The sequence below is a fragment of the Aaosphaeria arxii genome, assembly GCF_010015735.1.
Source record: "Aaosphaeria arxii CBS 175.79 unplaced genomic scaffold BU24scaffold_2, whole genome shotgun sequence".
Classification (NCBI taxonomy): domain Eukaryota; kingdom Fungi; phylum Ascomycota; class Dothideomycetes; order Pleosporales; genus Aaosphaeria; species Aaosphaeria arxii.
Window position 1 is genome coordinate 3,083,327 of NW_022983475.1, and position 12,373 is coordinate 3,095,699.

Here is a 12,373-nt window from a genome sequence, read left to right on the forward strand (position 1 = left end):
AGAGGGTAAGACAAGCACACTACAGCGTCCGCAGCACATTATCGACATCGAACGGTGTAAACACGACGAATGACTGATTATTGATGAATTAAATTGCTTGATGATATGCTGTGCAAAAAAATGGATGATCAATTGGGACGTATCCGGAGAGTGGGGTACGGGGTTCGTCCAATCACAGTGGGGATCAGAGTTCACCGGTCTAGGCTTCATCGTTACACGTACGTATACACATACAGAGAGTGACTAGCGGTAGGCATCTACATATTCACACACTTGCTTTGAAGAACGATCTAGATACCTACGTGGATGCAGACGTAGACAGAGACGTGGACATGGAGGACATCAATAATGCATGAGCCAATAAATCAGGTATCTATCCAAGGGAATAGGAACGTCGGATTCGATGGCCTGACCTGCGATGTTTACTCTTCTCCGGATTCGAAGAGAGAGCGAGAGCGAGGCTTTGGTAGGGACGGGAGATCTGCATTTTAATTCAAATCATGCGATCCTATAACTGCTGCACGTATGTACGAAATAGGCAATCAGGTGTATTGTACGAGTACGCTGTACGTATAGAGCGTATTGCGTACGAGCATGTACGTACCTAGACCCTCGGAATGATCTCGGTCCCGGGCCATCCATGAGCATGGGGGAGGGACATCAAACTACGGACTTGAGATCATGAGATCTGCATGTCGTTCCTGTCCACAGGGAACTGGACTGGGGTTGACTACACTCGGTCGTTCGTTCGTCCGTCGACGTTCATCATTCCCCCGCCTGCGCCTCCCCCAGATCAAAAGATCACTACCAGGTAACGTGGACATTGTACTACGGAACTGATCAAATCACGTTCGTTCGAGGCTCAGTCAGTCGTACCTGTTGTACGAGTGGATGGTGAATGGTCTCTGACCTCGATGTCCGGACACCCCTCGGAGCTACGGAATCAGCGTTCCGGGAGCAACCGACATAACAGTGGCTGCATACAGAATTTTCGGGATAAGAAGGAAAAACTGCGAAGTGGTAAACAGCAGGGCTTTTTGTCATTGGCACAATCTCGCACAGGCCCTAGGATCGATCTATTAGGTGAAGAGTCATTACGGCTCAGCAATGGGAGTTGTTCGGACCACCTATGTACTGCGTCAAAAAATGTTGATACAAAATGCAGAGCGACAAGTAGATCAGCTTCTCATTGGCAGGCTACGGGCACGGACAGGTGAGCGGAGGGGGATACTAAGACCAGATCTCTTGTATTTGAGATTCTGGCTGGACATATCTCGGATGTAAACAAACACCAACTATCGCTCGCGATGGTGATGATCTTCGATCTCCAATGACCTCAAAATTGTGTATCTCCGCGCCGTCTCGTGATAACTGTTCCCTTCGTACGAGGACGATGGGGCTTCGTTGCCGAGGTGCGTGAGTCCGGACTTGCTTGTCGTGAGTAAATTGTATCGCATCATATCGCATCGCATCACCACGGATTGTATCGTGCTGCACCGCATGGTACGACCTCAACCCCTCACAATCGTCATCGTAGGATCTACATCTCCAACATCTCACGCCCTCGCACCACCCGTCGTCATACCCCATCGCTTTCCCCTGGAGAGCCACGAGCATCAAGAGATCTAATCTCCATAACCCAAACTCCGACCGCCCGACCGACCGAACCAACGAACGACTCGACTGATCGACCGGTCTGCCTCGGCACACAGTTTGCGCCACACAACGCCAGGAACAACAAAGTCAACGCACCAGCCACACCATACCCCTGTCCGACCGGCCGGATAGTATACGACGGACGACGATAGTCACGAAAAGACTACGAAGAAAGAATTTTCCTTTCTCTTCGCGCTGTACGATATTTTCGTAAACCTCACTAATGAGCGAGCAGAGCGGGCCGGAAAACCCATCGACAATCCATCCCTAGCACTCCCGCTCTAAGCGAGTTGGACAGAACAAATGCGGTTTTCTGTGTATGTAATTTTTACGTCCAAGTGGGTCGAAGAATACAAAGTAGAGAGCGACCCACAGACAACGGGACGAGAGGGTCCCACTGTTGAATGGCAGGGTGCTCGCTGTCATCGGCGTAGGGCAGGTAGAAAATTTTCTCAGTTGTCAAATGGGTGGGGGGTTAGTGGTGGAAAAGAGTTTTTCTTTGCTTGTGAATTTCAAAGCAAGGCGGATGGGGAATGAGGAAGAAAAAAATCATCGTGAGTACCCGCTTGGGCTTCGGACGAAGGATTTTGAATTTTGGGCTTGGGGTTGGGTTTGAGGTGAGTTGGACTCGGGGTTTTGGAGGAGATAGCATGGAAGAGACTTCGTGCTGGTTTTTCTGTTCTTTTTGAAAGGATGAGGATATTCGTATATGAAGTTGTAGTTTGAAGCATCATAAATTGTACATTTATAAATAAAGTAACAATTGCTCGACTCCGTACATCTACAGCAGAAAGAAATATCATGTTGCCATTCTGCTACAATCCCTCTGCCCGAACCCTCTCACACCGCAACATCTAACCCAACACACCCCTTCTCATTCCCATCGCGCGTGCAAAGTCTTTTCGCAAGCCAGACCCAGCCAAGACTTCACGATACCCCCCACCCGCACACCGAACCCCCTCCTCTTCATCTTCAAACTCCAGCCTCACAATACCCCCTCCCCTTCTCGCTTAACAACACCTTACCTCATCATTCTCTCGCTCCAACGTCAAACATCTAGGACCCTCCCTCCTCCCCTCGGATACGTACTTGCACCTCCCCTCCCCCAGAGGTGTCAACTCATGAATAAGGCGCGGTAGTGGTATTTTACAACCGTTACACCTCTACTGCACGAACGCAACACGTTATTCCGCAACGGGGCAGGCAGAGGGCCAAGCTGTGTATCATCGATCGCGGGACAGAGGTGTGGTTGTTCCGGTGGCCGGAATCCTGCGGATAGTCAAGGTCGCGTAGGGTGTAGACGTGCATGTATGTACTTCCACATATACATGCACGATTGTGTGGCGTGAATATGCGAGTTTGTTGATGTGATGTTATGTTGATGCACATTGTGATATTTGCTGCTTGCTGAGGATTGATGTTGTTTTTTTCTTTTTGTTCGCATTGTTTTTGGGGATTGCTTTCGAGAAGTGTTGGCGGAAACGTACTACCGCGGAAACGTACAGTGGTAGCTGCGAGTATTCACGACGTAGACAGGCAGGTTACACAGTAGAGTTTCACTTGGTAGACCAGTTTAATTTTGCCATGACATGTAATCCGAAATTACGCACAAACTAATCAATCAATCGCATACCATGACACTACCGAGATGTGAAAGAAAAAAAAGAAAGAACAGACGTACCCATCGACCTCAAGCTTTACCATTTCGAACAAGGAGAGGGAGGAACAAGAGATGGAAGGAGAAAAAGCTAATCTTGAATAATCCGCATTAACGCACCGCACAGAATCTATCCCTGCCACACATCACCACCTAACGTCGCGCAGGCGCTACGCAGGGACCGACACGATTGGACGGGAAAAAAAGAGGAAGATGTTCGCTGTAACTTTGTCGCGATAGGGTTGATTGAATGGCTTGTTGAATGATTGCTGAATGACTCGCTCGCTTGATGCCGTGACCGGACTCTCGCTACATGGAGGATTTTCCCCTTCTGAGAGAGAGGCTTTTCGTATATGCATGCAAGTTTTGGGGAGATTAGATACATAATCTTGGTATGCATCTTTCTCTCTTCCTATCTTGTGTCTTGTGTGTATGTGGCTAGAAGATGCGTTGATCGCAGAGCTTGTGAGATTGTGGATAAGGTAGGGTCCAGTATGGGATTGCATTGCTTCGTTCAGTTAGTTTGGATCGGACATCGAGATTCGATCAGATTCGGGCAAAGTTAAATGTAACGATGCGCTGGATGAAGATGAGAAACTCATATGGAAGATGGGAGCCATGCTGTAGATCGCTCGCGAGGTCGCACCGCGCGCGCGGTGCTGCGATATCTCAAACTATGATCAATGATGTTCATGTCTCTTGATGTTTCGTACACGGTGTGCGGCGTTGTTTGTATCGCAATCAGTTCCAACCATATCTCAGAAGCAACCCGCTTGTACGCGGCACAAGAGGAATCGTGTGCCGAGTGTCAACCACCGACTTTGTGAAGGCGTAGACCCGGTTTCGTTGGAGGTACTGTGTAATGCCAATACCGTATAACGCCAACGCGTACAATGCTGGAGTAGATCCTGTCAAATCGTCACCATAGTGCCTGTGGTATTGACACACGTTCCCCCTTATCACCAAGTTCGACGCCATTATCTGCCATAAGGCTGGTGCTCTCAACTCGAGCCAGCATTCAAGCCGAAGTCTTTTATCCGATTGGTAATTCACCATGGAGCGAAGAAGCATAGCTGTATGCATGGAGGGTTCTAGCGTGGTTGCTTGTCATGTGGAGACGTGGGGATCCCATAGCATTATCTCGTAGTGCAGCATAGTGTAATGTAGTGCAGTATCTCCGCGAGTTCAGCCAGTGGTTTGTCAGACGAGAAGGTTCACACATCTCCTCGGCCAAGGTAGACGGAGTGGGAGAGAGACAAGGCTTGGGTCTATGATTATCCTTTGTCGATGTAGTCTTCCCGTGGCATGCATGTGGGTAAAGTCGGTGGGCAGGCATAGGGAAAAGCGACCGAGCATAGCGCAGCATTGAGAGGGTGTTGCAGTCACCTAGTCGCTTCGACCTATGGTTTACCGCGCGGGAGGGCAGGGCATACAAGACCAGGCGTGAGTGTGGATGCGCATTGTATTGGTGGATTGATTTGATGCCTGGACGTTGAGTTGAGTGGACGTCATGAAGGGTGCTTACTGAGAATGAGGTTATCGACCATAAAGGATAGGGCGCGGGCGTGGATGAACAGGGGTATGGACGGAAGCCATGGCCGTAGGTAGACAGTTCAGGTAGGTGTGCTGGGAAAGGAAAGACAAGACGGTGCGTATGCATGTCGTCGACGTAGCAGACATTATTTCTTCCTATCGAGCATTGATTCGGCGCCTTCCGAGTGTAAATTATCCTTGTCTGCCTCCACAGAACGTTTAAGCATGTCTGTAATCAGAGTAAGCGAGCAGCCGGTGGGAGAGTTCCGCATCCTTTCTGTGCATCGCCGGTCGATTTGAGGTTGGTATGACCGTCTAGTGTGATGTTTGTCATGGTCTTGGTTTTTCGGAGAGTATAACAACATTGCGCAATCTTCCCAGTGATGGCTTGGAGCGTATTTTGTCATATGCCACTTTTGGATCTGAAGGAGCGGGTGGTGAGTCGCGGAACCGTGGTATGTGCGGAGGTGCGTTCGATGGCTGGATGACTGATGCAGATGTGGAGTGGGTTTATGAGCGGTTGAGGGACGAATGTGGATTAGAGGGTGCGGGAAGCGGCCAGCTACGGTTCTTTGCGAGGACTTTCCCACCAACCTTGTACAAGTACGCGAGAGGAGGCAGGGTAGCCTTTCTGGAATAAAACAGGATTCTTCCATGAGTGGGGCAGAAGCCTTCGATAGTCCTTCCATGATCCTTCTACGAGTGGGTCCCCAGCCTTCTAGAGACCTTCCACGAGTGGGGTGGTTGCGTTGCGATATTTCTTCCATGGACAAATCCACAGGGCTGTTAGGTGGTGACGAGATTTTCCTGCGTATACGAGGTAGTATTTACCCTACGCGAGTGGAGATGACGGGCCGCTGTGGTTCTTTCTGCGTGCAACGCTCATTGTTTTCACATTGGTGCTCAATGCTCTGATGTCTTTGACGAAAGCGATCCAAGGCGATCGGTCGGCACCCTCCATTCCGCCCTACCAGCCCTAAAGCGACGCAGGTGTTACGTTTGTCTTGTTTATTTCAAGTCGAAGAATCCCCACCGATGGTCTAGGCTGATGTACCCCCTCTCCTGAATGGGGTCGAAAAATGGGTAAAAGCGGTCGAGAAAAATTCAAGATTCACTTTGACGCTGCCGACAACCGCCTCGTCTGTTCCAGAATGAATGCCGGAGCGAACACGTCATATTATCTAACATACACAATAGTAGGAAGAAGGAAATATTCATTAGTCATCTTTTGCACCTACAAAAGATGAGTGTCGTGAATTTCTTGCGCCCGCGGGCTTGTATGGCTTGATGGCGGCGATGGGTTTGAGGAAGGGCTCGAAGTCGATTGTTTCTCCGAGAAAAATCTTGTGTTCGTCATCAGGCCCACGACATCGTCTTTGTCAATTTGTGGACTCAGCATGCCTGCTCCATCGGCACCATCCATTTGCGCACCCTTCGCAACGCCCATCTTTATCCAGAGCCTCGAGACTTCGTCATCGAAGAGCATTGGTACCCAGAGGCATTTTTTCATTCTATCAAGCAATTCTTGCGCAGTCGGCTTGTTGTCAAGGCCAGTATCAGGAAAGATCAGTGGGCAGTAGTGGAAGAACGATCCTGCTTGGCTTGATCCCTGGGCTGCCATTTCTCCCAAAGTCAATGTCCACAGCAGCAGTTCCTGGCTCTTGGCCCAGCGGAAGATTGTCTCTCGCGCCAAAGACTCGCGTAATTTTTTGACTGTCGTAACTATCATGGCTCGGTACGATGGATCAAATGGCTGGGAAGTCTTGACCAGGAAGATGATCAATGCTAGGCACACACTCTGATCAATGGGATTGCGCTCTTCGCCTAAGGGAAGCGCTTCAGAGTACCAAGTAAACAACCGATACTGAAGCAGACAGCTGTGCTTTTGAAGCTCCAAAGGGTCAACAGGGCACTTGCTATCCTCGTACCAGGCAGACAGATCCCCCGTGAAGACAACAATATCGCCGATGATGGTCTGAAGGAGGTCATCGAGTTTGAGGTCACGGAAGGCACGAAGCACTCGAGCCGATGATGGACGTTGTCGGAAGGTAGGAAGGTCATAACTTTGTGGACGTCCGTTTCCGTCGAGCAAAACGGCGTACGGAGGCTGGAAGGTGGAGATTGAATGTGCCATACTATGCCTATAATTGCGTTAGTGATTTGAATAATTGGACAGTAGCAACGCGCGATCTGTATACGCGCGGCTGTGCCGCATTACAGGGCGGAAGGTGAACAGATCGCGCTGATCCGTAGGCCTTGAGCATGCAAGGTGTTCATCATCGGAAGTTAAGGCCGCCAATGAGAAGCCTTAATCAGACGTCTAGTGGAGTCTGGCTCGCGATTGAAGGCCAGGATCGCTAGCCTCCGCCTGAAAAATAGGGTTCTGTGGCATCATAGAAGTGCATTGAACGGTGAGACCTACATGAGAAGGAAAATCTGTAGGTTTCTGTTGGAAGAAAAGCTTGAAAGTCCACCTCTTTGGTCGATCATGTTCGTCAGACCTCTTCGGTGCCAGGCTCGCTGGTGATCACTGTAATCAGGATTCATGGTACCTGGAATGATCTGACTTTCTTCCAGACATAGGAGCATAAAGACTGCGGCAATGTTATCGTCGTTGATCTGTGCACGAGTATCGTTCATCAATTTGTGGATCGCGGCGATGGTCAGTATTTTGTACCGAAGCGTATCGCTATTGTCGAGCACGCCCATGGATTGGAGCTGAAGCGCACTGGTTGTTATCACCGCATAGATGTAAGGTGCGCTCGTCGCATTCTTCAGCGAGTCAACTACCCATTTAGCGTTCGCCACCAGTGATGATTGGTGCAAATCCACAGGAACCAGCCGAGGAGAGATGATTGATACAACTACACACTGCGTTTCAATATGCATTCTGTGAGATAGTGATTGGATGCCTTACAGTGCTCGAGCAATGAGCTCATCTTGTGATCGGTCTGCACAGGTAGACTGTCAAATGGATCCATCGTCCCCAGAGCGAATCCGTCCTGGCGGGACGATATTGTCGGTGATGGAAGGCATCCGATTCCACGACAATCCGGATTATCGCAACCGCGACGATGCCTTGGGCGGGATACTACATGTGCTCGACTGCTTCTTCTGCTATTGGTACTCAAGCTGCTGTTTCTGCTGTTTCTGCCTGAGCTGACGGGCGACACGAGGCTCAGGGCACTCCTTGCATCGGGGCTCCTCGTGTCAGAAGAGCTCCAATATTCAAAGTTCAGAAACGAAGACTCGCCAGCGGACTGAGTCTCGTGAGGTGCGAACCCCTGGTAGGGAGCCTCGTTATCCTCATCATCCGCGGGGGGACTCTTCGAAGCCTTCATGCGGGTGCTCCAGGGCTTGGATCGACGCGCCTGGTGCATGACGAAAGACCTTACGGCCTTATCAGGTTTGGCATTCACTCCATGATCCGAGGAGTCGATGAACATGAACTTCATAGGTTGGGGCTTCTTGCCAGACCGGCGACCCCCTTTGTTGGCTCTCTCTTGGCTGCCTGAACTTTCCATGCCGTGAGCATCTCGCCCACCCGGGGAGGGGATCAGAGGAGCCTTGGCGCCGTGTATAAAGTGTAGACTAGAGATTTGTATGCGAGCGCGGCTTTAAGCATGCAAGTGGCGTAGTTCAGTGCCGTGTAGTAGGAGGTTGGAGTCCAAAGGGGAAACACATAGTTCGTTGTGAGGGACCGTTCGAACGAGGAGGAGACGATGACGGACGGCCTTGCGCACCGCTAGTCCGCTTTTGGAGAACAGTCACCTCGCTTACCCCGCTAGCTCTAGACCACCAATAGTATCCAGCCACTCGTTCTGTACCGTGATATCAATCTACTCCAATTTTTGTATATCATCCGACCTTAAAATAGTTCGTACCTTCGATTAATTAGCCGAGACAAACGGTGTAAGGAATAAGGCATGCGCTATGCAACTGTTGATATTGTGGCTGGTATCACTTTTGATCGTCTGTCCTATCGTTCTCCCGGTTGCTATGTACCTGGTCTCTCAACGTGCACTTCTCACAAATCCCAACACACCCACGCTGTATCCGATTGAACCTCCAATTCTTTCTCTTTCTTGCTTAGCTCCTTCATGCCATTTCCTCAACAAGCCAATGAGTTCCTCGCTGCTGGCAATGACCTCACCATGTATCCTTAAGAAGACACTCATCCTGCGAGACACTACATATTAGCACTCGATCTCTAGTAGAACACGGTCTATCTGTAGAGCATAGGGATAAGGAAAGGGTATATCATGCACTTACCATGCTTGGACTAGTTCGTAGTCTTTCCTTTCGTCCAATCTCGACGTTAGAGCGAGGATGAAGGTTTGCAGCTCGGTGTACGGTTCCATAGTATCAAGTGTGCGGATGGCGAGATCGGCAGCCGATGGGTTCAAAGACGACAGATAAGACAATACTGGCTTATAATCTTCATCATCGGTGGCTTGAGCAAGTCGCCGAGTGAACTCATTCGTGGAGGTCGCGACCAACGTCTTCGAGGTCAGCGACGAAGAAGAGATACGGGACTTGGGTTCCTCCGTAGGGACAGGCAGTGTGTCTATCGTTGCAGCGTTCTTCGACTCGATGATAGAAGATGGCTTCTCTGAGAGCGAGGGAAGGAAAAATGGGGCCTTCTCTGGGGCCTTCGGGGCCTCCTTGGGCTTGTTGCGTGCTCGAATCACGTCGAGATGTAGAAGTGTCTGCCATTTGGCTTTCGGTACAAGACTGAGGGTCGTGACACCTTCGCTCAATTGGTCCATGATTGGGACTGCAATCGCGTCCTCGGTATCATCCTCCACTTCCTCCTCAGTTGCCGCCTCCACTATACCGACACCACCTTCGCCAGAAGTACTTGGTCCAGTCATATTAGCGATATCGGCATCGGAAATATGACGCGTAGAAACATGCGTGAATAATGATCGATTGGTCCAAATGTCGATTCCTACAGCGTTCTCTTGTGCAGTGGCGAGATACTCGCCTGTGGGAGAGAATGCAATAGTAGTGCATGGCTGCGGTAATCTCATTGCGTCGATGAGATGACCCGTTGGAAGATCCCACACTCGGACCACAGAGTCCGAGGCAGCAGATATAATCCATCTGCCATCATTCGAAAATGTGTAGTCAACAGTACGAATCTGACTGTGCGATGAAGATGCCCAGAACTCGCGAATGAGTTTCTTGGTCTCGATGTCAACGACTCGGATAGAGCCATCATCACAATTGAGAGCTACCAAATCGCTACCGCGGTGGTAACGGAGATTGACGATTTTCGTCATAGGGTACCAGTCAATTTCTATGCAAGTCAGTTCAAGTTGCTTGACAATAACGTAAGAGTAAACCAACCATGAAGAAGCAATCCAGTGCCGAAGTCCCAGAACTGTAATCATTAGCACACGAACGTCATGGTAGACATTGAGACCTTACTTTCAACTTGCCGTCTTCTCCACAGCTGATGATCACCCGATTGAGACTGTCAGTAGCAATGCCAGTAATGGCACCCTTGTGCTTGCCTTGACCCTTCGTAAATTTTGCCTGTGATGAAAATTCCGAACCAGTGCCAGCCTCTTCTGCATTGAGTTGTTGGATTCTTAGTCGTTTGGCTTCATTCTGCGTCAATGGAGCCGGATATTTCCTGCGATGTTGTCCGGATTGGAGATTGTACATATCCAATGCACCCCCGGCAGATCCGACAAGAGCGAACGTTCCACAAGCAGTGATCGCAACACTCCTGACTTCTGTTCCATCACCAGTGTCGAACGCCCATCTTCCGGCACGCTTGCGGCCCCAAAACCAGGTGCGTGCTGCTTTGTCTCCAGCGTGGCCAGTAACAATACTCTCCCAGCCAGTCATATTGACCTCGGGAGCCTTTTTGCCCTTGGGCTTTGTAGCATTGTCCCAGATGCCAGTAACACCGGGCATTGCACCCATTCCGCCATCACGATTGAGTGAGGCCGCGATGCATGTAATGACCGGAGCCTTAAGTTCCTCCAAAGAGCCAGAGCCTCCGTGTGCCTTTGAGCCCGCCATACCACCATTAAGAAGGCCCATCTTCTTCGCTCGCTTCTGGATGGATCCCTGGGAGAGTTCAGTGCTCTGCCCGTCGCGTCGAAGACTCCATCCCCACAAGCTCCTGTCTTGACTTGCGCTGAGCAGCCATTTTCCAGTGTCATCTGTGCCGTCCGAGTTGGAAGGCAGGAATCGCAGGTTCGAGACAGGGGCAGAATGGCCACCACGAGAATGCAGAATTCGGGGTATGGGTGAGAAGGGTGTGTCGTCAAAGATCCAGCTCTTCAAAGAATTGTCTAAACCACTCGAGATGAGTACAGCCTGGCCGGGCAAGAACTCTATTTTGCTGACACCGCCACCAATTCCCCCGTTCGCAGATGGCGGAGGATTATGTGCACCACGAAGCGTGCCGGTTTTGCGCCCTCCATCATTGAGATCCCAGAAGGTGATATCGCCATTTCCCAGGCTGGCTGTAGCCATGACACCATCTTTCTGTCCGTCGTCGCCGGCGCCGAGTCCGTCGGTACGGAATGAGATGGAGGTTATAGGAGCCTTAGTGGACCCCCCAAGGTTCAGTCGCATGACCTCCTTATCAAGTCGGACGTTGTGGATGATGACAGGCCCGGCTTCGTATGCAATCGCGAGGAGGGAAAGTGCAGGAGTCGGCTGCATAGCGGTGACGGCGCCAAAGCTTGATGCTGGTGGCAGCAGAGTATACAGGAGCTTTCCGGTATTCAGGTTCCAGATCTCGACAGATCCGTCTTTCCTGGCCGCGAAGATTTTGTTCAGATAGGTCGGCATGGTGCAAATTGCGACAAGCGGGCTTGACGAAATACCCTGTAGAGTAGTGTAATGCTCCAAGGTGGAGGATTTCCAGACCTCAATCGACGTGTGTCCTTGGCCTACAATCCAACTTCCGAAGACAGCGAGTTGAGTGACATTGTGCTTCATTCCCTTTGGGATCTCAAGCTCATTGACCTTCTTTCCGCGCTGATAGACCCAGACACCTCGCGGCGAATGCGTCTCCTGTCCACCCCAAGCAGCAAGAACAAACTTCTTCCATGCCAGCGTACAAGTTATGTCCTCCGGCGTTTGTGGTCTTGTAATGAAGACGAGGTTCAGTCCTCGTTTTAGGTCGTACGTCTGCAGCGCCCGACCGACAGAAGTTGTGATTTGAAATGTGGTCTTTCCGAGAGGAAGGGAGGTAAATGGAACATTTGTGGGAGAGACCAAACCTACTGTCTATATTGCGACGCGGTTGTTAGCTTCCTATTTTCAACTAATTGCACAGCTTTCCATACCCTGAACGGAGAAAAGATCTTCGAGCCATGCGCGACTGGCTCATTGGCGGCGACTTCGAGCTTTTGCTTCTTGGCCAAAGGGCCACTGGAGGGCCCTGAGAGATTGGGACCAGACATTGCCGACTAGATTCGTGGAATGTGGAAGTAAGAGCACCCACAGCAAATGTTGTTCCAAAGAGCGCGCAAAAGATTTTGTCGGAAGACGGAGATG

General features: G+C 50.5%; 3 protein-coding genes across 3 annotated transcripts; all 3 read right to left on the minus strand.

The window, feature by feature from the left end:
* Nucleotides 1-4,082: 4,082 nt before the first annotated feature.
* Nucleotides 4,083-5,175, minus strand: BU24DRAFT_123413 (uncharacterized protein). Its single transcript, XM_033520919.1, has one exon. The coding sequence runs from the start codon at nucleotides 4,971-4,973 to the stop codon at nucleotides 4,347-4,349; it is 627 nt and encodes a 208-aa protein (XP_033387945.1). The 5' UTR covers nucleotides 4,974-5,175; the 3' UTR covers nucleotides 4,083-4,346.
* A 905-nt stretch (nucleotides 5,176-6,080) lies between these two features.
* On the minus strand, nucleotides 6,081-8,370 carry BU24DRAFT_342963 (uncharacterized protein; the record flags this gene model as incomplete). Its single annotated transcript, XM_033523341.1, has 3 exons — nucleotides 6,081-6,987; nucleotides 7,269-7,710; nucleotides 7,764-8,370. 3 exons carry the CDS (start codon nucleotides 8,368-8,370, stop codon nucleotides 6,081-6,083), a joined length of 1,956 nt encoding a protein of 651 aa, XP_033387946.1.
* Nucleotides 8,371-8,777: 407 nt separating this feature from the next.
* BU24DRAFT_419219 (WD-repeat protein-like protein) lies at nucleotides 8,778-12,313 on the minus strand. Its single transcript, XM_033527162.1, has 5 exons — nucleotides 12,163-12,313; nucleotides 10,280-12,103; nucleotides 10,199-10,232; nucleotides 9,119-10,148; nucleotides 8,778-9,025 (listed from the first exon to the last, which is right to left on the minus strand). The coding sequence occupies exons 1-5, from the start codon at nucleotides 12,277-12,279 to the stop codon at nucleotides 8,860-8,862; spliced, it is 3,171 nt and encodes a 1,056-aa protein (XP_033387947.1). The 5' UTR covers nucleotides 12,280-12,313; the 3' UTR covers nucleotides 8,778-8,859.
* Nucleotides 12,314-12,373: the final 60 nt, after the last annotated feature.

Excerpts from the sequence above, each read along its gene's own strand:
- BU24DRAFT_123413 (XM_033520919.1), bottom strand. The coding sequence starts at position 4,973 with ATGCATACGCACCGTCTTGTCTTTCCTTTCCCAGCACACCTACCTGAA.
- BU24DRAFT_419219 (XM_033527162.1), bottom strand. The coding sequence starts at position 12,279 with ATGTCTGGTCCCAATCTCTCAGGGCCCTCCAGTGGCCCTTTGGCCAAG. Across the intron at positions 12,104-12,162 it reads AGATCTTTTCTCCGTTCAGG|ACAGTAGGTTTGGTCTCTCC; the intron begins GTATGGAAAGCT and ends GTCGCAATATAG. Across the intron at positions 10,149-10,198 it reads CACTGGATTGCTTCTTCATG|AAATTGACTGGTACCCTATG; the intron begins GTTGGTTTACTC and ends TGACTTGCATAG.